The sequence below is a fragment of the Salvelinus sp. IW2-2015 genome, linkage group LG8, assembly GCF_002910315.2.
Source record: "Salvelinus sp. IW2-2015 linkage group LG8, ASM291031v2, whole genome shotgun sequence".
Taxonomy (NCBI): domain Eukaryota; kingdom Metazoa; phylum Chordata; class Actinopteri; order Salmoniformes; family Salmonidae; genus Salvelinus; species Salvelinus sp. IW2-2015.
The window spans coordinates 5,734,844-5,760,184 of NC_036848.1; the positions used below are offsets into that span (position 1 = coordinate 5,734,844).

The following is a 25,341-nucleotide window of genomic DNA, read 5'->3' on the forward strand; positions in this document are numbered from 1 at the left end:
CAAAATGCAATTATTGCAATGTTCCCCTATTTACAAATAGTGTAAATATGCATAGAAAATAGTTTCTAGTCAGTAAACACAATGGTAATGTTTAATGTGATTTATAGCCTATATCAAAGAGGAAATGAATAAGGCTACATACAGTAGGCTAATATTTAACAATCTTAAGATTGTCAACACAAATCTGTCAATATTGTTTATTCCTCTGCCATAGACATTTTTACATGTATTCAAATGTAACCTACAAATGTCTTTCACTCAGGTTTGATTTCACACTTGAAAAATCATGTGATCCATCCAGCTGATCAGATGCCATCATCCAAAATGGCGCAAATGCATTGGCCTCTAACCTGTTGTCCAGATAAGACAAGTGTCTGCTGTATAATGGAGCTTGTAAGGTGAAAATCAATACTGAGAGGTTTCACGTAAGTGAGTGCACCAGTGATGCATGTTTTCCACATTGCACTGGATATCCTAGGCCTGTTATAATTAAATATTTAGGTCTAGTCATTAAGTAAAATTTCCCAAATATGTATTAACAATGTATTAAATAAATTCATAGCTGGTAGAATTAGTTGCTGGGTCTCCATTTTGATTAGCTCTGTAGAACAATTAGAACATTTGTATCACACAAAGCTTCCTTTTACGCCCTCTATGAAAGGCTCATTTGTTCCAAATGGTTTGCATAAAATCTGAAAGCATGCCTCAGAATGGGATTCGCACAATCAGAGAGGGCGTACAAACAGATAGATTCCTGTGTAAGTGATACACTTTTATTTTTTCTATTGTCAGAAGTAACACTAGGCACCTGCAAGCTGTATCTTGGTAAAAAAGGCATATAGATAAACCAACAATGTGAGTTCAGTCAACACAGTATACTTAGATATTTACATACAGGAATATTTATAAATTCAAAGAAAAGAGAGCATTCCCTAAGTCACATCTGTCAAGTTTTTATATGCTTATATTTCTGCCAACAATTATAGCAGACCTTTTTCTCCTTTCCTTGTAAGTGATATTAGAGTTCACACTATTTTACCTCTTATAATATGCACATTAATGGTAAGGTTACATAATTACACTGTACATATGGTATTCTAGAGGATTAGGTTTAACATTCAAGTGTAATTGTCAGATTAGATTAGGCACTTCTGTTTGGTTGTGGCTCAGATCACCTGAAGATATGTTGCTTTGAAGTCACTTCCTAGAGCATTTTTTGCATTGCATTTGTAAATCCCTGAGTTCATAAGCACTGGGTCTTGTATGACCAAGCTGCCCTCAACTGTCATGTGAATTCCTCCCTGTGCCGTGAAACGGTTGTTGGGAACAAGTGTGGTTCTTCCAGGTAGAGTCCATGTTATTTCAGGCTTTGGTATGCCTGCAGCGATGCAGCTAAGTGTTACTGATGAACCTCTGTGGACTCTAGTGATGGAAGGGGGTGCGTTTGTGATACTTGGAGGATACACCATAACTGCAACTGGGTATGACAACGCAGATGACCCAAATGTGTTGGTGGCCTTGCAGACGTAGGTTCCCCTGTCAAATGTGGCGACCTCTTTGAGTTGAAGCGTGCCGTTTGATAAAAATGTAATTCTCCCAATAACCTGGGGCTTGTCCAGGACCAGGCCGTTTGGTAGGGTCCATGTGATTGAGGCCTGTGGCCAGCCATCCACAGAGCACGGCAGGTTCAGAACTTGGCCAAACGTGATCTTCATGATCCCTGTTGTGCCTCGAATCACAGGCTTTCTTCCTGGTTCTAGAGCGTATCGCTTCTCTGCAGTCCCAGCCACGTTTTTCGCCAGACAACGGTAAACCCCTTTGTCAGCCGTCACTGGCTGGGCGATGCGCAACGTCCCGTTTCCTCTATAGTGAGTGAAGTGTTGATGTCTAGTGCCTGGCATCAGCGCTGTGCCATTTGGCAGGATCCAAACAAACTCTGGGTTTGGCTTACCGCGGGCAGGACACTCCAGAGTGACATCACTTCCATCTTGTTTTATTGGTAAAATCTCAATGTTCGGCATGGCGAAGCTTGGCTTCTCTGCTATGGATGCCACTTCAAGCTCAATTGCCAGGCTTGCTTCTCCCAAGTGATTTTTGGCCAAACACACATACTGACCCTCGTCTGTCTTCCTCACTCCACGTAGCTCTAGACTCCCATTCTTGTGGACTTGAAAGCGTCCTCCCAGGTAAGGTGTTGGCAGAGAGAGGCCGTAGGGTGCGGCCCAGGAAACGCGTGGCTCAGGCTTGCCCTCCGCTCTGCAGTCGAGCAGTGTTGTCTGATAAGATACTGCCAACACTTTCATACTGCTTCTTCCACCTTGTTCATTGATGTGTGGCTCTCTTGATTCTACTTGTATCTTAATGTTCTTGATGTCATCCCCAGCAGAACTCCTTGCCACACAAGCATACTTCCCTTGGTCGGCCAAAGTCACCTTCTTTATCACCAAAGTCCCATCATCTAAGATTTGGTATTTGGTTGAAGAGGATGTGAGGATGTCATTGCTTGGGGAGAGCCACACAATGGTTGGTGGAGGCTCCCCAGTCGCCTGACACGTCATATAGGCAGACTCTCCTAGTCGGGCCGTGAGCAACAACTGAGCCTTGGATGTGATTCGGGGAAAGTCAGGGCCTACTTTGATGCTCACCTTCATCTCATCCTCCCCCAGTTCATTCTTAGCATGGCATGTATAGTCCCCCTCATCCTTCTTTCCCATCTGCTGCAGCAACAGTGTTCCATTCCCAAAGATGACATAGCGGCGAGAACGGGTGCCGCTGTCGTCCGACTGTAGGGCGTTGTTGATCATGGTTCCATCAGGGAGGCTCCAGGACACCTCTGGGTCAGGGAGGCCTGAGGCAACACAGTCCACCTGGAAGTTCTCCCCGGAGGTCACCCTCTTCTGAGCTGTGAACAGATGTTCGATCTTAGGTGGCATCATGAGCACCTGCACCTGGAACAGCTCCATGTCCTCACCGTTGGGCCTCTGGAACATACACAGGTAGCTACCTCCGTCTTTTTCAGTCAGCTGCAGGATCCGTAAGGTCCCATTGGAGAACACGGTGACAGGTCTCTCAGGGCTGATTATGAAAGAAATAGACACACAATATTAGTGTTTATAACAAGGGTTGGAACCGGTTCAGAGTACAGAACCGAAAACCAGAAAATAACAATTACTTGAAGAACAGAACCCGAACCGAAAACAAAAGTGATCTATACTGTTCCGGAACATAACTGTTATTTTAGAAGCATGGGAACCAGTTAATAACATTATTTTATGTTACTGGCAATTTTTTCCAGTCCCACAAAAATCACAACAAAGTGCTTCAAGGCAAGCTTCCTCCATCCTCTCTCCTAACCATAAACATTTCTGTTGCATCTCACACCCTACACTGTGACTGGCAGCACAGTGTGTGTTTGTCTTTCATTATGATTAAACCATGCTGTTATGACAAAATGCAATTTGCTCTTAATGACTTCACTATACAGATTAAACCACTTAACCACTACATAGCAAACTCCTCTAATCCTCCCTGATTGGTGTAGTAATTTAAATTTGAGCAAAATCTGTATGTAAAAAAAATAATATATATATTTTACATTTAGCTCAACATTAAATTACTTCACCAATCAGGGAGGATAGAGGAGTTTGCTGTGTAGTGGGTAAGTGGTTTAATCTGTATAGTGAAGTCATTAAGAGCAAATTGCATTTTGTCATAACAGCATGGTTTAATCATAATGAAAGACAAACACACACTGTGCTGCCAGTCACAGTGTAGGGTGTGAGATGCAACAGAAATGTTTATGTTTATATATATATATATGTAAGAGGTTTGAAAAGGAACAAAAAGGAATGATATGAACCGGTACTTTTTGGGGGGTTCTAACCGGTTCAGAACTTTATTTTGCTGCTCAGAACAGTGGAACATAACAAAAAAAATTATGGTTCTGTTCAGAACGAAACAATTAGAAAATAATTTTGGTTCCAACCCCTGGTTTTTAATCACAAATATAATATGATTTTAGTGACATTTTAAAATGTATTATGTTGTAAGATACATTCTAATCAAATTATGTGCGATAATTTACACCATTTAGTTACACTGGATTTTCAATTATAGTGTAATTACATAATGTAACTGCACAATAGATACTTTGTATTTGTACAATGGTGCTTCTCCCATTTCCTGCTTCTCTTGTCTTACTGAATTCTGTGCCACTAGTGTTCCACTGTTTGGGAACCATGTTGAGCAGGAATTAAATTGGGTGTACTCAACAGACGCCCTGCAAATTGACCGTAAGGATATTTTTACACTGAAATAAAGGTTATTTTTTAAAGGTTCTTCCTCAACTCTTAAGGTTCCTTGGAGAACTCTTGCCCGATAAAGAACCTTTGAGTTCAGTGTGGGGTTCTTGACGTGGCATCTAAAATTCTAAAAGGTTATTTAGATGGAAGCATGTCCATTTAATAGCACACAGCAAATTGGCCAGTGTTAACTAATGTTGATATTTCAGTGTAACATTTCCAGTATTGATTCAAGAGTTAAATTAACAATCAGTGATGTAAAAGAACCCCCGTGTTGGTGTTAATAACCAGAGTTGAACCAAAACCACGCCTATCATTACCATATTTCCCAGCATGCTCTATAGCAGGTTGATTTTTGGTTTATATCTATGTTTTTGCATGTTTCTTGATTGTATGTTTTTTCATGTACAATATTATGCTACTGAAATATAAATAACATAATTTTTCTAAACTAATCAAATCTGTTACTTGGACTTATTGCACCCGTTATTAAAATGGTTGTTCCAGTTTAGATGTTGGCTATCCCCACTCTGGGTGGCTTCCAATAGGAATTACACATCACTTTGCAAGCCAGAATAATGTGACTGGTATGCCTGATATGGCCTGTAAACTATGAAAGGCCATTGTATTAGAGTAAAACGGACCTAAACATTTGGCTTTATGAAATTATTATTATTAGGTATTGTATTGTCTTAAATCATTGAATTTTAATGATAACTCATTCCCTTAGGATCTCACTTGGTGAAGGCCATAGGCCTGAAAATGAATGAATGCAGCAACCATTTCTCTTTCACTATCAAGCACAGTCATGGGTGGTACTGGTAACTAAAATTCACTCAAAAAGCACCCTGGGAAATATGAAAATAATGCTCAACACCTTATTTGCATAAAATAAGGTGCTGAGTGTGTGTAATTCTTCAAAGAACCATCCCATTTAAGGTTCTTCAGAGAACCTAAAATGGTTCCCCTATGGCATTGCTCTGAAGAACCTTGTTTTTATTTTTTAAGAATGTAGTCTCTGACAGTGGGACCCATCAGCGTTTCTGACCCTGAGATCACAGGCAGGTTGACCTTGGTCAGGCTCCAGCAGATAGCTTGTTTTGAATTACACTAATTGTGTTTGAAAAAAATAATTGCATTTGATTAAACCTCCCTGAAATTGAGGACTGTAATAGAGTTGAGAAGTTCTTTATAAGGTCACTGAAGGGAAAGCGATTAGAATGATAGTACAGAATCTCAACCGATAAAACGAATGGAAATAAGGACTTCTAAAGGTCTTGTGAAATAATTTAGCTTAATGAATAATTATAGCTATTCTTCAGATCTCTGATACCTAATCAATATCAGCACAGTGTATTATTTTTATAGGAAAACTCCTATATAGGTTTGATTACTAGCATGGTGGAGTTACCTGTAGCGATGTTCCAGCAATGTTTTGGACGGTAGCTGCCACAGAGTGCCACGGGGAGAGCCAGTGGACTCTGGACAGTGCAGGTATACAGTGGAGCCATACATGGCTGTGACTCTGTGCTGTTGGGAGGGGTGGTGTGACAGTCGCAGGCTGGGGACCTCCTGCCTGGTCTTCAGGTACAGAACTCTCCTGGCCGCGCCCACTGCGTTGGTCACAGAGCACTCATACCTCCCAGAGTCTTCCGGAGAGATGTTCTTGATGTACAGCGTCCCATTGGGGAAGACAAACAGTCTCCTGCCGAGGAACTGAGAGGGTTTGACATGTACCCCTGCAGGGAGGGTCCACTTTAGCACGGGTGCAGGCTCTCCCTTGGCAGTGCAGTGGACGTACACACTTCTCCCTTCCTGGATGACGATGCTCTCCGAGGCCTCCTCGTTGATGGTGGGCGGTAGCGCTGCCACGTGGATGTGAAAAGTCACTGTGTCAGCCCCGGCCGCATTGCTAGCGATACACCTATAGTCGCCTTTACTGGAGAAGTTAGCTGATTGGATCCTCAGGGTGCCGTTAGCCAGCAGAGAGGTTGACCTGTCAAAAGCTCCCACATCACGCACAAAGGTCCTGTCTGGAAGAATCCAGGAGATCTGAGCCTGGGGCTTGCCAGAGGCTACACAGTCTAAGCTTATAGCCTTCCCCAAATACACTGGGACCTCTCTGGAGTGGGGACCTATGATTTTGGGAGGCTGGGTCAGCACAGCCAGGGTAATGACCATTCGGTCCGAGCCAAATGTGTTCTGTGCTGTGCAGAGGTACTGGCCTCTGTCCTGTAGCTGAACGTTTTTAATCACAAAGGTGCCGTTCTTTACAACTTCAAATCTCTGTCCGTGTTTTGTGTTGGCTTGGACGGTTGCACCTGTTGTTGAAAGGAGAGAGAAGCTCATCATTGGTACTCTGGATTAGGCTTGCGTCCTAATGTTAATGCAGTGAATTATTTTGGAGTTTTTGTCAAGGGTCTCTCTGTCAAATATTACAGCATGAGTTGAGCACACTTAGGTGGTGCCATTTTGTTAATATATTTTACAAATGTCTTTATTTTATTTTTATTTCACCTTTATTTTACCAGGTAGGCTAGCTGAGAACAAGTTCTCATTTACAACTGCGACCTGGCCAAGATGAAGCAAAGCAGTGCGACACAAACAACAACACAGAGTTACAGATGGAATAAACAAACATACAGTCAATAATACAATAGAAAAAGTCTACATACAGTGTGTGCAAATGAGGTAGGATAAGGGAGGAAAGGCAATAAATAGGTCATAGTGGCGAAATAATTACAATATAGCAATTAAACACTGGAGTGATAGATGTGCAGAAGATGAGTGTGCAAGTAGAGATACTGGGGTGCAAAGGAGCAAAATAAATAAAATAAATAACAGTATGGGGATGGGGTAGTTGGATGGGCTATTTACAGATGGGCTATGTACAGGTGCAGTGATCCTTGAGCTGCTCTGACAGCTGGTGCTTAAAGTTAGTGAGGGAAATTTGAGTCTCCAGCTTCAGTGATTTTTGCAGTTCGTTCCAGTCATTGGCAGCAGAGAACTGGAAGGAAAGGCGGCCAAAGGAGGAATTGGCTTTGGGGGTGACCAGTGAAATATACCTGCTAGAGCGTGCACTACGGGTGGGTGCTGCTATGGTGACCAATGTGCTGAGATAAGGCGGGGCTTTAACTAGCAAAGACTTATAGATGACCTGGAGCCAGTGACTAATATGAAGCGAGGGCCAGCCAACGAAAGCATACAGGTCGCAGTGGTGGGTAGTATATGGGGCTTTGGTGACAAAACGGATGGCACTGTGATAGACTGCATCCAATTTTCTGAGTAGAGTGTTGGAGGCTATTTTGTAAATGACATTGCCGAAGTCAAGGATCGGTAGGATAGTCCGTTTTACGAGGGTATGTTTGGCAGCATGAGTGAAGMATYCTTTGTTGCGAAATAGGAAYCCWATTCTAGATTTAATTTTMGATTGGAGATGCMTAATGTGAGTCTGGAAGGAGAGTTTACAGTCTAACCAGACACCTAGGTATTTGTAGTTGTCCACATATTCTAAGTCAGAACCGTCCAGAGTAGTGATGCTGGACGGGCGGGCAGGTGTGGGTAGCGATCTGTTGAAGAGCATGCATTTAGTTTTTACTTGCATTTAAGAGCAGTTGGAGGCCACGGAACGAGAGTTGTATGGCATTGAAGCTCGTCTGGAGGTTAGTTAACACAGTGTCCAAAGAGGGGCCAGAAGAATACAGAATAGTGTCGTCTGCATAGAGGTGGATCAGAGAATCACCAGCAGCAAGAGCGACATCATTGATGATGAAGAGAGTCGGCCCGAGGATTGAACCCTGTGGCACCCCCATAGAAACTGCCAGAGGTCCGGACAACAGGCCCTCCGATTTGACACACTGAACTCTGTCTGAGAAGTAATTGGTGAACCAGGCGAGGCAGTCATTTGAGAAACCACGGCTGTTGAGTCTGCCGATAAGAATGTGGTGATTGACCGAGTCGAAAGCCTTGGCCAGCTCGATGAATACAGCTGCACAGTATTGTCTCTTATCGATGGCGGTTATGATATCGTTTAGGACCTTGAGCGTGGCTGAGGTGCACCCATGACTAGCTCAGAAACCAGATTGCATAGCGGAGAAGGTACGGTGGGATTCGAAATGGTCGGTGATCTGTTTGTTAACTTGGCTTTGGAAGACCTTAGAAAGGCAGGGTAGGGTAGATATAGGTCTGTAGGTCTGTCTAATCCTTTGCAGCCTTAATTAGCCTATGCATATATTATTTCTGCTACTCCTTGAATGTTAACAAGCTTGTAAAATATAGTATTTCTGTTGGATATTATTCTTTACCATGGTAAGCTCACAAGAGCCTGAAGTCAAAATATTTATGCCATGCATTACAGAGAAACTATACTGTAATTCACTGCAGAGAGGCAATAATTGTTTCTACCCTACAAAGTCTTTCACAATAAAAGTGTTTAAATACCTGTGGAGACTTTAGTCCAGGAGAGCGCTGGCTGTGGGTCTCCTGATGCTTCACAGGGCAGCAGCACATCGCCCTCAGCCAAGGCAGACACACTGACTGTGTTCACAGAGCTGATCCTAGGCTTCACCCCACTACCCATCAGGTTGGGGAATGGCAGGGCCGTGCTCAGCCTCCTCGGGCCCCAGTGGCTGTAGTGCCAGCGGCTGCCGTACAGGACACTGGCTGTGGAGTAGGGCCTGTTGGTGGGCACGGGGAGGGAGGTGGTGGGGGGCACAGGCCAGTAGTTGTATGATGGAGTGGGAGGCTGGTAGTGAGGTCTAGGTGTAGGGTGACTGATCTTGGGCTTAGTTGTCACTCTCTTCCCTAGCTGTAAAATACGGTCCAGCTGAGCCTGTCTGTATCTGTTTCTGAGCTTGGAGAGCATTAAGAGGTCCTGCTGTCGGGTCCTGCTGGCTGGGCCTGGGCCCCTGTGGGGTGGGTGGGAGGTCAGTGAGGCTGCCATGCCACTGCCCGGTGAAGCAGAGATGAACGCTGTGGGCCTGACAGTCTCAGCTGTGATTTCTGGTCGATTGGTGACCCCAACGCCCCGGCCCCCTGGGTGGGGGAAAAGCATGGGCCTCTCCGTAAAGGCAGGATGTGGCCCTGAACCATGACCTGAGGGCCACACTGGGAAGCGGCTATAAGGCCAATAGGGGGTGGGAGCGCGGGGTGGAGGGGTGGTTTGAACTCTCATTTGGACGTTCTGTTGGTAGATCCAGGGGTGGATGGGGAGACTGGGACTGTCAGGTTTCATTTGAGAGTGATCCTCCTCCTTTTTATACGAGTTTCTGTGTGTGTTCCTCAGAATGTCCTCCCGAGCAGCACTGCCTTTTGCAACGGTTCTCAAATGTGTTTGTGTCTTATCTTGTGATTTTTTAGGAGTTGGATTTAGAAAATGTACTTTAGTTAAAGGGGTTTCTGGCTTTGCAGCTCCTTTATCTGAAACGTCAAATTTAGTCAGGACGGGTGTTGCCATAGCAACCGTATCATGTGACAAATTAGGTTTTAAATGAATGTCATAATTAATATGAGTGGGCTTTGTTGTTGTTGTTATCTTTGGGGATGTTTGCCTGTTTTGGGTAGTCTGTCTAATAACATCCTGTTTATTTAAGTTCTCCCATGTCCTCTCCTGTCGAGGCACCTCAGTTGGGGGAGGTAGATTTTCTGCTGAGGTGATTGTCTCTGGTGCAGGCACATGCTCCCTGTTTGATGGGTTAACTAAACTAGGGTCTTTCACCTCTGGTGTTAATGATTTTATGTCAATGCTATCTGATTTGTCTGTAGCAGTGTTGGGCTTAATGATCGGGTCAACAGGCTCATTGTCATCATGTGTTGAAATAGTGGGTATGTGTTCTGTAATATTGTCCTCCATTTTAGAATTGTCGTTTTGCGATGCAGTAGATTCTTGTTTTTCCACTGTTGTTGTGGGTTGAGGGAGTGTCGTCTGTGGTTTGTGTGATGAGGGGAGGGAGGGTTTCTGAGGTCGAACCCGTCTCTGTGGGGGTCTGCCCCGTCTGTAAGGGGGTCTTCGTCTGTTTGTCCAAACAGGATTGTTCTTCTGGTTCACTCTCTCTCTCTCCCTCCCCACATGCTTGTCTTCTAGCTGCATTGGTTGTGTGACGGATTGAGGAGCTTCTGTAACAGACAGGTTTATGACTGAGTCTGAATCTGGGTTTGGACCTCCTCTACCTCTACCACGGTCCACAAGTAATGCTTTCCCTCTTGGGGCCTGTGTCACATGTTTTCTAGGTGGAGGACGTAAAGGTTCAGGTTGCTTTTCGGAAAAGTCCAATTCACCTTCTGTTTCTGTGTGGTGACTTGTTTTAGAATGGCTCTTGGTGGGCTTTTTAGTTGTGGTTGTTCTGGTAGTTGAAGGAGGAGCAGTAGTAGTAGTTGTTGTAGTTTTTCTCGTGGTAGTGGTAGTAGGAGTAGTAGTGGGTTTAGGAGTAGTCGTAGTGGTAGTAGTAGTGGGTTTAGGAGTAGCAGTGGTAGTAGTGGATTTAGGAGTAGTAGCAGTGGTAGTAGTGGGTTTAGGAGTAGTAGTAGTGGTAGTAGTAGTGGGTTTAGGAGTAGTAGTAGTAGTAGTAGTGGGTTTAGGAGTAGTAGTGGTAGTAGTAGAAGTAGTGGGTTTAGGAGTAGTAGTGGTAGTAGTAGTAGTGGGTTTAGGAGTAGTAGTAGTGGTTTTGGCTGTCATTGTCGTTGCTGTTTTTGTTGTTGGTGTAGTTGGTGGTGGTCTTGTAGGCGGTAGTGTCGGAGGTTTAGCGTTAGCTTTGGCTAGGATCTCAGCCCAGCGGTTGGGGTCGAGCTCCTTGACAGACTTATTAGGTTTCCTCTTGTTATCCTTGATCCTCTTCCCTTTCATACCAGGGCGTAAAAACCCTCCAGGGTACCTCTGTTGTCCACCCACCCTCTTAGGAGACTGTGTAGCATGGGGGCCTTTTATCTCCTGGAACCCTGACCCCTCACCTTCATCCTCCTTACTCCCAAACAAAGGTGATTCTCCTCTGGCTGTTTCAACACCAGGTGATTCTTTCTCAAACTCTTCTTTTGCATCCGAGTCTTTCTCCCCTGTGACGACCACGAGATGAGCCAACATGTCTACTCCATAGAGGTTAGCAGCCAAACAGCTGTACTCCCCAGCGTCCTCATGAGTTGTCTTTTTGATCACCAGGGATCCATTTTGATTGACGTAGACCCTCCCCTTCGGTTGCGACGGTTGTAGGATCTGATTTTTAGGGAGGTACCAGCGTGTCTCGCTAGGCTGTGCTGAGTTCACATAGCAGGGGAGTGAGAGGGACTCCCCACTCTCCACTTCCATCTTCTTCCCATTTAGAGTGTTCGGACTGAGCAGGCGTTCTTTCACTGTCAACCTCACAGGCACCATGTCCACATCAGTCTCTGTGCGGACTAGACAGTGATACAGCCCAGAGTCAGACACACTAGCATTTCCAATGACCAGTCTGCCTCCCTCAGACACCAGCCGGAAATTAGATTCTTCCAGGATAGATAGATCTGGGAGCATCCACTCCACAGACTGTGACCCTGAACTGATAACTGTACACCCCAGACTGACCTCAGAGCCCTCCAGCACAGATTGAACTCTCCCAGGGCTTCCTCTCTGTATTAGGGCCCAGGAGGAAGTCACATCCTCCTGCTCTCCCCTACCACTGATGTGCTTGGAGATGAACGTGGTAAAGTCCAGCACCAGTTTTTTCGTGGTGGTTTGCCGTCTGTTCAGCTGCAGGGTGACCCTTGGTTGGAGGAGCCATGTCGGTTCAGCCATTAAGTGTCCTTTGAGATCTGTAAAGTAAGGGGATTCCTCGTTGTGTCCCTGGGAGTACTGAAACGTGACTCTGCTGGTGTTCTCCCTCCTCATTCCCCTCTCCAAGAGGGCAGGGCTCTCGTAGTAGTAGGCCACCAGCCTCCAGAGGTTCTGCAGAGCGTCCCGGTCGATCTCACACTCCAGCAGGCTGACCAGGCTCACGTTGACCGCCACCTCCCCGGACGTCCGCAGGTTCTCCCATGTCATGGAGGAGCTCTCGCTGGGCCGCCGGACATCGCAGGCCACGTGTGCTTTGTTCCCGTGGTTGTCAGTCAGGACAAAGGTGAGGTGGCCCAGGGGACGTTCCAGGTCCCTGGTGTAGGGCAGGTCGGGCTCTGAGTCCGCGTCGTCCCAGCCGGGGCTGTCCCACTGCTTCAGATGGGACACCAGAGAGGGCCGCTCACAGGCCAGCTGGCCAGCAGACAGTCCCAGGACCTGGCTGCCATTTAAGGACTGAGGTGAGGAGCAGACAGCACAGCTCTCACCAGAGGCAGCGTCCCGCTCCTTCTTACACTTAATCACTCCTGACAGAGAGAGACAGAGAGAGAGAGAGAGACAGACAGAGAGAGAGAGAGAGAGAGACAGACAGACAGACAGACAGACAAAAAACACAGCACACAAACAAAACAGACAGACAGACAGACAGACAGACAGACAGACAGCAGACAGACAGACAGACAGACAGACAGACAGACAGACAGACAGACAGACAGACAGACAGACAGACAGACAGACAGACAGACAGACAGACAGACAGACAGACAGGACAGACAGACAGACAGACAGACAGACAGACAGACAGGACAGACAGAACAGAAGGAGAGAAGGAGAGACAGACAGACAGACAGAAAAAGATAGAGCGTGAGAGAGAAAGATAGAGAGAGAGAGACAGACAGACATAGAGAGAGAGAGAGAGAAAGAAAGAAAGAAAGAGAGCAGAATTGTCATTTTTCAGTTTGTTTACCTTAAAGTTGGTTCAGAGAAAGTTACAGATTACTGCACGCTAATTAGAGCATTGTTTAATGATCGAGTCATGCAACTATTTATAAATATTAGCAGTCCAACTGGGTCAGAGGAAACAGCACATAAACACTCACATTGATGTATTATACACATGGGCCCAATCATTGTTGTGAAGTGAATGACAAATATTTAAGTGTTGGAGTGTATGGCAGACACTGGAGAAATATACAGCACAAACAACTAAAGAGAGAGGGAGAGGGAGAGATGGGAGAGAGAGATAGGGCAGAGAGACAGAAAGAGAAAGAGACAGAGACAGGAGAGAGACAGGAGAGACAGAAAGAGAGAGAGGGCAAAGACAGAAAGAGAGAGACAGATAGACGGGAGAGAGAGAGCGAGAGAGGTCAGAGAGACAAAGAGATAGATAGAGACTGGAGAGAGAGAGAAAGAGAGAGAGAGAGAGGCCTCACCCTCATGTTTGTTGTTCCACTCTAGCAGCCACTGGAGATGGCAGTCACAGGTCCAAGGGTTGCCATGCAGGGAGAGCAGCTCCAGCTTGCTGAGGGGCGTCAGGGTCCCAGGCTGGAGGTAGTGCAGCTGGTTGTCCGACAGGTGGAGGTGACGCAGCCCAGAGCTCCAGAAGTTCCCCAGGAGAGAGAGGGTGATGAAGCTGTGTGGGTGGAGGTCCCTCAGCTTGTTGCCCTCTAGCTGTAGGAGTTTTAATGATGTTAGCCCACTGAAGGTGTACGGCTCGATGAAGTCTATGTTGTTGCGGTCCAGGTGGAGTCGCACCAGGCTGACCAAGCCCTCAAACATACCAGGGGTGATGGCCTCCAGCTTGTTGTAGCTCAGCTTCAGAATCTGTCAAGAAAGAGAAATTGGTTAAAAAAATGTAACATTTAAATGTTTTACAATATGATTGCCTGTAGACAAGTGACTGAATATTTAATAGTGAGACACAATCCCCTGACTGTTATGCATCTATGTAGGTTATCTTTCTGGTCTTGAATGAGATGACAGACTCCCCTGGTGCCAGCCTGTCTGTCGGGGAAACTCACCTGCAGAGAGCGCAGGCTGTAAAACGCTCCTGGAGACACGGTCGTGATATCATTCCCATGGAGCATAAGCATCTCCAGCTGGCGGAGTTGTGTGAACTCTGACCCCCCCACTGCCTGGAGGCTGTTATAGCTACACAGAGAGACATAGAGAGGGAGGGACAACATGAGAATGTTGCAGGAGCTGCCTGCCTGTGTGAAATATAAACAAGTAAAGAGCCAATCATCCTGAGAAATCCTCAAAGACATGGAACAGATCAAGCAATCCTTTGGCAGGGAAAGTTGCTTAAAATATGTTACACCAGTGTGAGCCATTCCAACCCCCCACATGTACCGTAGATTGTTGGGTGCAAGTACAGGGCGTTCTTTAAAAACGGTTGAATTCCCATAACCCAGAGCACCACATAGTTTCTTGTAAATAGGCTACCATGTTATACTGGGCTGTCAAATAAAGTGTAACCAGAACATGTTGGCCTATTATATTGGATATTATTAAGATAGAGGACCCAACAGTCTGCTTACACTGAACAAAAATAGAAACACAACATGTAAAGTGTGGGTCCCATCTTTCATGAGCTGAAATAATAGATATTTCTCACAAATTTTGGGCACAAATTTGTTTACATCCCTGTTAGTGAGTATTTCTCCATTGCCAAGATAATCCATCCACCTGACAAGTGTGGCATATCAAGAAGCTGATTGAACAGCATGATCATTAAAAGGGTACCTGCTGTCTCGACCTCTGAATGCTCGGCTATGAAAAGCCACCTGACATTTATTCCTGAGGTACTGACCTGTTTGTTGCACCCTCTACAGCCACTGTGATTATTATTTGACACTGCTAGTCATCTACGAATGTTTGAACATCTTGAAGAACAATCTGGCCTTAATGGCCATATACTCTTATAATCCCCACCCGGCACAACCAGAAGAGAACTGGCCACCCTGCAGAGCCTGGTTCATCTCTAGAGTTTTTCCTAGCCACGGTGCTTCTACATATGCATTGCGGTCCACGAAAGTAAGTCCACAAAGTGAACAATTTCTTTATGGAGGTCAATGAGAGAGTTTTGACTTTTGTTAACATATTGTTAATTTGCTACGTGAGGCGTAATTGATAGAATAGAAGTTTCATCATGGTTAGGCTGTTATGTTTTTATTTAAATAGGCAAGTTAGTTAAGAACAAATTCTTATTTACAATGACGGCTTACCCGGGCTAAACCCAGACAATTCTGGGCCAATTGTGCACCACCCTATGTGCCTCCCAATCACAGCCAGATGTGATGGAGCTTGGATTCAAACCAGGTACTGCAGTGACACCTCTTGCACTGAGATGCGGTGTCTTAGACCACTAAACCACTCGGGAACAATGGCTATGAACGTGTTGATATAAGTGGACTCACGTGACATTTTGGCAACTTAAAAAAAAAAACTTTATATTGGAGTTGTGCCTGTTGTCAGAGATAGAGGACTCATCATGGATATTATCTGTTTTAGCATGGACACTGCCATTGGGGGCTTCCTCCATTTTAAAGTAGTCACTTGGGTGGGGATTCATCTGAGTTGGGAGCAAACAGCCAATGAAGAAGAAGAAAAATGGACTACATTAACATGGAGATAGACTCAGTAGCGCTGCCCATGCTGTCACAGACACTATAATGTTCACACGCATATCTTCCCTCTTATTGCCTAAAATGGTCCCACCTGATTTTGCTGCCTCCCTCCCGCCTTCCATCTTTCAGTATTACCATTGTTAGAGCGGTCACTTGACTGTCTTGACAATATAATAGACAATCTTTGGGAAGGTATACACTTGTTTCCCTGTGGACCGCTTTGTCCATTAAACATTCTCCATTCAGGCTACAAAGGCGCAGATATCCTCATTAACTCTATTTAATGGCGTGCTCTCTGGACAGACGAGTCAAACGTATAACTTTTGGCCTCAATTAGAAATGTTATGTTTTTTTCGAAAACCAAACACTGCGTTCAAACAGAAGAACCTCATCCCAACCGTCAAGAATGGTGGTGGGAGTGTGATAGTTTGGGGATGCTTTGCTGTCTCAGGACCTGGACCTATCATTGACACAACCATGAATTCTGCATTGTATCAGAAGATTCTAGAGGAGAATGTCAGGCTATCCGTTCTCGTGCTGAAGCTGAACCGAAAGTTAGTCATGCAGCAAGACAATGTTCCTAAACTTACACGCAGATCTACAAAAGAATGGCTGCAGAAGAAGAAATTCCGCATTTCAGAATGGCCTAGACAAAGTCCGTACCTAAACCCCATGGGAATGTTGTGGCAGGACCTGACGCCAGCTGTCCATACAAGGAAACCAGAACATTACATTTTGCAAACACTCCAGAGCATGACATTTTGACATCACATGACTATAGCTCACAACCTTGTCACACTCCAGAACATTACATTTAGACATTGTCACATGACTATAGCTCACAACCTTGTCACACTCCAGAAACATTACATTTAGACATCACATGACTATAGCTCACAACCTTGTCACACTCCAGAACATTACATTTAGACATCACATGACTATAGCCACAACCTCGTCACACTCCAGAACATTACATTTTGACATCACATGACTATAGCTCACAACCTTGTCACACTCCAGAAACCATTACATTTAGACATCACATGACTATAGCTCACAACCTCGTCACACTCCAGAACATTACATTTTGACATCACATGACTATAGCTCACAACCTCGTCACACTCATTAAATAGAACATTTATACAGTATTTGGAATACAGGAGCAGTCTTACCCCAGGTTAACCCTCTCTGTGTCCTTGGGCAGGTTACGTGGGGAAGAGGTGAGGTGGCGGAAGGTGCAGTGTACCTCCTTGATGCCGGGGCAGCTGCAGCCCCTGGGGCATGGGGCACACAGGGCCAGCGGGGAGAGGAGCAGCACCAGCAACAACAGCACTGCCCTCAGTCTCAGCCAGGGAGCCAGGACAGTGACACCCTCAGCAGCCATGGCAGGTCTCTCACGCCATCATCCGACCTGGGACAACATGAAGACACAGGAGGGAAGTTTAGTGTGCTTCAGCAGTTTCACTTTGTAAACGGTATAGCTATTGTTATTGTGATTGAACATTTGCAAACTCTAGAATTCCTGTAATAGTGCAAATAAATCAAAATCTTCTTCAGTGGTAGTACAACATGCTAACATTACAAAAGCAGGGCTGGAGATGTATTCAACTGTTGAAAGTAGGCCTAGCTACAGTGTTTGGTTGTATTCATTGCTGCATCTCTTGCTTTCGTAACGTTGTCCTTCACTCTTAGAAAAAAGAGTTCCAAAAGGGTTCTTTGGCTGTCCCCATAGGAGCATCCTTTTTGGTTCCAGCCAGGTAGAATGGAACCCAAAAAGGTTCTACTTGAAACCAAAAGGGTTTTACTTGCAACCAAAAAGGTGTCTTCAAAGGGTTCTCCTATCGAGACATCCGAAGAACCCTTTAACGTTAAGAGTTTAAGAATTATGGGAATGAGTTTTAGAATATTGTTTTAGATGTTTCATATCCAAATGCATAGAGCTGCTGCTGAATTCATAGGGGAAAAAACCCATAAGATTCTTCCTTAGAAAATGCAAAGCATTAAATACTTATTGCATGCCTGTGCTAGCAGGCCTACGCATTCGAGAGCTCAATTACAAAATCCCCCTTCAAAAGGTTGATGACAAGTACAGTACCTCCCAAACTGCAAAATATTCACCTTGAGGGCAAATAAAACAAGCTACAGTTTCTTGTGTTGTTGGTGCATTGCCTTGTGCGGACCTTGGTGGTTAGAGGCTAAGCTGTTTGTCATGCCGTGTGTGCAGAGGGTCTATGAGGGAGCCATGATTTATCATGTCTGTCGTTGGTATGATAATGACCCATGATGAGTGTGCCAATTTTGGACAGTTTCCTCCCTCCCTCCCCTCTTCCTGCCCCACCACCTTTGCTGACTCCAGCTGCATGTTGAAATACCCATCTGAGTGAGAATATAACATACTGACAGCCTAGGCCAGGCCAGGCCAGCCCAACCCAGCCCAGCCCAGCCTAAAGGGACCCTGTAAGAGAGTGAAAATACACTCTGTCTGAGGATGACAGGAGTTAGTGTACGAGTAATACGACCATAATATAGTCTACAATCTGACTCCATTATCATGTGAATGCTGTTGGTCCATAAGCGTATCCGATGGGTCTAGTCAAGGGAGCTAGCCTTGCATCACCACTCTGAATACTGTACACTGAGTTTACAAAACACCTGCTCTTTGACATAGACAGACCAGGTGAATCCAGTAGAAAGCTAAGTGGATTCACCCTTATTGATGTCACTTTTTAAATCCACTTCAATTAGTGTAGATGAAGGGAAGGAGACAGGTTAAAGAAGGGTTTTTAAGCCTTGAGACAATTGAGACATGAATTTTGTATGTGTACCATTCAGATGGTGAATTGGCAAGACAAAAGATTTAAGTGCCTTTGAATGGGGTATGGTAGTAGATGCCAGGTGCACTGGTTTTGTGTCAAGAACTGCAACGCTGCTGGGTTATTCATGCTCAACAGTTTTCCGTGTGTATCAAGAATGGTCCACCACCCAAAGGTCATCCAGCCAACTTGACACAACTGTGGGAAGCATTGGAGTCAACATGGGCCAGCATCCCTGTGGAACGCTTTCGACACCTTGTAGAGTCCATGCCTCGACAAATTAAGGCTGTTCTGTGAAGACGGTGAGGTACAACTCAATATTAGGAAGGTATTCCTAATGTTTTATACACTCAGTAAGATACATGTGTCCAAGATAACCGTTATGCAATTATTAAGAAGCTGAGAGACAAAGAGCTAACACTGTATCTAGCGATTAATGTCAGCATTAAATGATTGAGTTAACCTTGGCTCAGTTAAGAGGCCAAGCATATCTGCTATGTGTAGTGTGAATAATGTTTATCATTAGACCATACATAAAATAATAATTCACAGAATAATACTCAGACATATGAGGACTACCTTTCATATTCATTTAAAAGTAATCAGATTTATTACAGTTATGCAATAAGAATACACTTGGTTCCTACCAGAAGTCTTCGATGTCAAAAGATACTAAATATCTAAAACTCTAAACGTATAAAAACCCACTGTAGTGTAATGGAACGCTACACCAGGAGGTTTACAATGACTCCATGAACAAAGTTTCCACCAGTCTTTTGTTCTCTGTGGGAATGTCCGGCGCTGGAGAAAGCCACGGATAAGGTATGTTTGACTCTTGTGATAGATGTCATATGGTCAGCCATCCAGGCATTGCCATAAATCATGATGGAGTCATCACGCTGGGCCTTGGCGCCTGCAAGTCGCTAGACGCATCTTCATCACTGGACTTCATCATCATCTCTCTATTTTTAGACTACAACCCAAAACACATCACACACAAATCACTGATGACAGGAGTGAAAATAGAGAGAGGTTTGTGGTTACAGCAGTCTATGCTACATGTTTGCTAGTTGTAAAAGTTTGTTAGCTGTGCTTTTATATCATTGTCAGTAGGTGATCATGCAGGCTTTGCTGGGTATAAACCGTATTGTGTGAAAATGTACAAATGTATACCACAGTACTGAAAACACCCTCCAATCTTTGGTGCACACCTGATGACATGTCACGTACCACCAAAAGTTCATAACAAGTAACTGCCAGTCAGTTGGTCCTTACATTGATGGGTTTAACACAACCCACAGCTATACACTAGAGAGGAGTTTCTCTCCAGTCATAAATCACCTGGCAGAGCTGAGGCACCACATGCCTGTAATGTATAATATATCTAATTCAGATCAAAATCACATGTGCTGTCTGGGAGTCAAAATAACACATATATGACACCCATATGTTTCCCATATATGACGTAATGTATGTTATGAAGAACCTTCACACTTTTTATTGAGATTTCAAGCAAATTGAAGATGCCATTTTAAATATTCCGTTTTAGGGATATAATAAAATGAATCTCTCGGACTGTAAAATGTTGGACTAAAGCCCCTTTTCCACATGTCTGTCTTTACTCTGAATTGTGATTAAGCGCTTCACTATGAATTGCGGTAATGTATATCCTAACCACAGGTCAATCAGTCCAAAATGACAGGAACCATATAAAAATAACATTAATGTATGTCTTGATTTAAGTGTTGAATTAGTTTCCAACTAGAATTGACTGTTTCTTATAGGTAAATGCTGTGTGTTTAAATAGCCTATATGTTGACAAATCAAAGATTCTTCAGGCAATTGCTCTTTTGATAACGTATGGTAAATTAATTCAATCAGACTTGGCATCAGTTGATTATTCACCTAAGAAAGGAATTTTGTGCATCAGCAATAACTTCTTGCACCAACAACAATGTGATCTTTACTATGTGGCGATATTCTTCAACTCTTGTCAAATACTGTATGTTGCTTACCTGGAAATTCCTCCAAGAAAAAGTTGGTTGACAGCAGTGTTCACAGTAGCCAGGACAATAAGACACCAGTTCGGTAGAGGAGTGAGGTATCCAGTCTGTGTTTAGTCTTGTTGTGACGCTCTGAGGTAAACCAAGCAGCACTAGGTCTGTGTTAGGAGTGATGGAGGAGAGTTGGGTCTGTTTTAGAGAGGTGGGACCCTAGCTGCGCCTGCACTGGTCCACCCAGCCACACACATCTGGATTAGAGCTTAACTCTGACCCACTCCTCTCTTCCTGAGAGCCTGGCTATACAGGGGAGGAATGCTGTGCTCTGGCTCTGCCTTTGCTTCTCTCTCCTCCACCCCCTCTATTCTCTCTCTCTCTCTCCACCCTCCCCTCTCTTATTCTAACACTGTGATTATTTCTATCCTGTTGGCTTGTCTGGTTGGTTTTTACATAGAATATCATGAATGTAAAGATGATACATTTATAGTGTTTTGCATATTTTCAGATTATTTGAACAGGTTGGTATCAGATATATTCAGATGAATACCCCCAAAGATAATCGCATTGAAAGCAATGTTGTCAAATACTTTTGTGAATTTTCCAAATTGTGAGGTTGCAATATACGATATGCAACCCCCCCACCCGAATATACACTCCCCACCCTCCCCACTCCAATATACACCCCCCCCACCCATCCATCTCCCCATTGTAAATATGAGTCAGGCAGGTATTATTGTCAGATTGGGCTCTGACATTCCTGTCCCCCTTCTTCCTTTCACCTCCTAAACGTATCTTCTTCCCCATGTCTGTGATGACAGGCTTTGCAGTTTGCACCCATCATCCATCCACAGTACCCCCCCAACCATCCATCCCCAGTCCCTCCCACCATCCGTCCACAGTACCCCCCCCACCATCCATCCACAGTAGCCCCCCACCCCATCATCCATCCATAGTACCCCCCCCCTAACAGATTCTGTTCTGTTTTTTTTCTGTATTCTGCTGTTGTTTCATTTTCTGTGTTTGCCCAGCAGTGTCGGGACAGGATGTGTCTGCTCATCATCATGCTGACCATGTCTCTCAGCTGCATCTGGCAAATTAATTTGGCTCTCTCCACCTTTTACTGTTTCTCAGCGATAGTCAGACCTTGGAAAATGTTGTAAAGTGAAGAAATAGCAAAGCAGCCAATCACTCTGAATTTGCTAAATAGATTAGATACACAGGCCAATACCTTGTAGCTACAGTACATGTAGCAGAGGAAATAAGACATCTGAACCATGGAAGCTGGCACAACAGCCTCAATCACTCCTAACCAAAAGAGAGACAGTCAGGGTACGTCCATTTCTAGACTGAACGTTATTTTGGTATTAGTTTATCATTAATTCATCCTCCTTTTCTCTACCAACACAGATAAAGCCATGCCTGCCCTCTGCTTGTGGTACTGTGAGGGTTGACAGGGGAACAATGCTATGAAAGAGATCATGCACAGGAGAGGTCTCACCTTACATGAGTGGGCTCGTCTTGCATTCCCAGAACACTGCTGTCAGTACGCTGTCTAACTGATATGCAGACAACCCACCATGTGCTCTGATATTAATGCATGCACTCTCTGTGTCATCTGTACAATGGACTTAACACGTGTAAAACAACATGCTAGGGACAATTTGGGACTAAATAACTAACTCTCTCTCACTCACCCACTCACTCACTCACTCCTCCAGGGACAGAGTTCCTTTAGATATCTTAGGTCATTACCCCAGCTAGCCCAGAGCTAAGTGGCAGCAGCATACCAAATCAGGCCCCTCAGCTCTGCTCTTCATCAACTGGGCCTGGCTGTCCTTTTGAGCGTGTAACTGCTATGTAATGCTGTGGTGGTGCTGTCCTGGACCAGGTCCATTTGAAGATCAAAGTATCATTGGGTGTTTGATCCAACTTTACTTGTATGTAAAGGGATCAGGTCTTGTTTTGCCTGCTGACCTAAAATCGATGGCAGATAGAACTACTACACCAGAAACCAACTTGCTCTACCAACTTGCTCCGTAAAGAGCTGGAGCAGTTCACCTCAGGCCTACATCATTAAAAAGGCATTATCAACCATGAACATTCAATTGAGCATTATGCACTCACACAATGAGACCACTCAATAATGGCTATGGTCTATGCGCACCCTGAAAGCACATTCTTAAGATTCCACTCCATCCTGGGATGGCATGATCATGCATTCCACATCTCAATTCATAAAGATGCCAATGATATTTACTTGCAGTTTCACAGTGAGCCAGCCCATCATTCTAATGATCTAAAAAAAAATCAGGAGTGGAAATACTCTCCTCCATTTGCCAGTGTTGAACAGAACCCAGCAGTGTGATGCATGATAACCTTTTCACTTTGGGCTACAGTGCTACCACATCTCCAGCAGAGCTGAGTCGAGCATTTAATTACCAAATTAGGCTCAGGATGATTGGACTTCCTGTGATACAAATGGAGAGTTTCACCAATCACATACTAAGGGGGGTCTCCTAAATCACAATGAAACATACAGTTCATTATCGATGCCGTGCTCTGTCTCTCTCTCACCTCTCACCTTGTCCCTACCCTGTTCATCTCAGCCCCTGGCTGCCTTCTCTCCCTCTCTCCCTCTCTCTCTCTCTCTCTCTCTCTCTCTCTCTCTCTCTCTCTCTCTCTCTCTATTCTCCCTTTCTCTCTGTCTCTGTCTGTCTCCCCCATGTAATCCGTGACCCCCTTTGACAGCCACAAATCAAGTGGTCAACAGCTCAGTGGACAGGAAGTTAAAAGTTCACGGGACATGGTTATCACAACTTCTACTGAATGTGTTTGGCTTGTAATCTTCTCCCTGTGAAGTCAATAAGAGTTTATTCTTCTGTAAACCTGTGTGCCGTGCCAGTTTATTCTTCTGGAAGCCTGTGTGGGCCGTGCCAGTTTATTCTTCAGGAAATCTGTGTGCCGTGCCAGTTTATTCTTCTGTAAGCCTGTGTGTGCCGTGCCAGTTTATTCTTCAGGAAGCCTGTGTGTGCCATGCCAGTTTATTCTTCAGGAAGCCTGTGTGTGCCGTGCCAGTTTATTCTTCAGGAAGCCTGTGTGGGCCGTGCCAGTTTATTCTTCAGGAAGCCTGTGTGTGCTGTGCCAGTTTATTCTTCTGGAAGCCTGTGTGTGCCATGCCAGTTTATTCTTCTGTAAGTCTGTGTGCCGTGCCAGTTTATTCTTCTGTAAGCTTGTAGGCCATGCCAGTTTATTCTTCTGGAAGCCTGTGTGGGCCGTGCCAGTTTATTCTTCTGTAAGATTGTGTGGGCCGTGCCAGTTTATTCTTCTGTAAACCTGTATGGGCCGTGCCAGTTTATTCTTCTGTAAGCCTGTGTGGGCCGTGTTAGTTTGTTCACCTCTTCTTCTATAGAGTTTTGGGGCGTATCCAGGTTTCCTGGGGAATAATCTCATCTCTGACTGGATTGTATTTGTCTCAGTAATTGATCTACCCAAGATCTTGGCATTGACACTCATTTATAATGCTTAACCCTTTCACAGGTCACTGCTCTTTGTGACATTCTGACTTCATGGTGGGATGAATTATCTGAATAACACGTAACCCTTCTGGGACACCGTACCTTCCTTTCTTTCCTCCAGTGTCAATGGAGAAAGCCAGGTAGAGAAGCGCTGAGTCACTGAGAAATGTCTCCTTATCAATTAGAAAAGAGTTAGGCCTATGGCCATTTGTTATCAATGTACCTCGTTGAGACAATGAATATCCATTGTGAATCTGTCCAACAGTGTCCTCATCAAATGACCCATCCCTCCATGTATTTCACACTTCGTTTGTTCTCACCCATATTGCCCCCAATTCCAATAACGTGGCGGATCAAGTCTGTCCTTCAGGAATGGACCAATGGAAATCTCTCCTAACCGAGACCAGCTGCAGACAGACAGGATGGAGCAGGGCCAAGAAGAAGGTTATCCCTGGGTAGATAAGTCCATGGCTCCTCAATGCTCTGTCACCCCTCCCTCCTCTGCAGAGCTGTAAATCTCTCTATAGTCAGACCAGACCAGACCAGGGCAGGATAGGACAGGCTACACCGTGCCTGCCCTGTGCGTGTGTGCAGCCCTGGCAGCTGGACTGTAGGGGAGCAGTCAAACACACTCATGGCGGTCAAGTCAGCCAAGTTCACTTCCATAGCAGGAGTTTTATTGGAACAGGACTATCCATTATCAACGCGACTTGACATATTATCCATCATGATTTAGGCTCCAATTGTTTTATAGAGATGGAGCACGATTAGGGAGACAGCAGATGTCTTTGGTAGTGATATTACCACCGAACAATGCACAACAACAAAACCTTTCTTGGTCACACGTTGTGCATTTAATAAGAACGGGCTCCCGAGCGGCGCAGTGGTCTAAGGCACTCCATCTCAGTGCAAGAGGCGACACTACAGTCCCTGATTCAAATCCAGGCTGAATCACATCTGGCTGTGATCAGGAGTCCCATCGGTTGGTGCACAATTGGCCGGGATAGGCCGTCATTTTAAGTACAAATTTGTTCTTAACTGACTTGCCTAGATAAATAAAAAATGCAATAATAATATGGCATTTTGTGTGTGTGAGAGCGTGAAAGAGGGCAAAGCAGGATGTCTTTCATTTCCCGGCTGTGGGTGCCAACCCTCTCTCTCCGCCCCCTTTCCCCGCCTAGGGTAGCTGAGGGCCAGCCAGCAGGTGGTGCCGTGGCATCTCCAGTACCTCATCACTCCCAGATGAAGGTAGTAAAGGGATTTGGCAGATCCACTTCTT

At 44.9% G+C, this 25,341-nt stretch overlaps 1 protein-coding gene across 1 annotated transcript; it reads right to left on the reverse strand.

The window, feature by feature from the left end:
* Nucleotides 1-75: 75 nt before the first annotated feature.
* Nucleotides 76-20,840, reverse strand: LOC111967329 (matrix-remodeling-associated protein 5). Its single transcript, XM_023992270.3, has 7 exons — nucleotides 20,563-20,840; nucleotides 16,907-17,145; nucleotides 14,121-14,250; nucleotides 13,533-13,923; nucleotides 8,742-12,626; nucleotides 5,713-6,622; nucleotides 76-3,075 (listed from the first exon to the last, which is right to left on the reverse strand). Exons 2-7 carry the CDS (start codon nucleotides 17,116-17,118, stop codon nucleotides 1,167-1,169), a joined length of 7,437 nt encoding a protein of 2,478 aa, XP_023848038.3. The 5' UTR covers nucleotides 17,119-17,145; nucleotides 20,563-20,840; the 3' UTR covers nucleotides 76-1,166.
* Nucleotides 20,841-25,341: the final 4,501 nt, after the last annotated feature.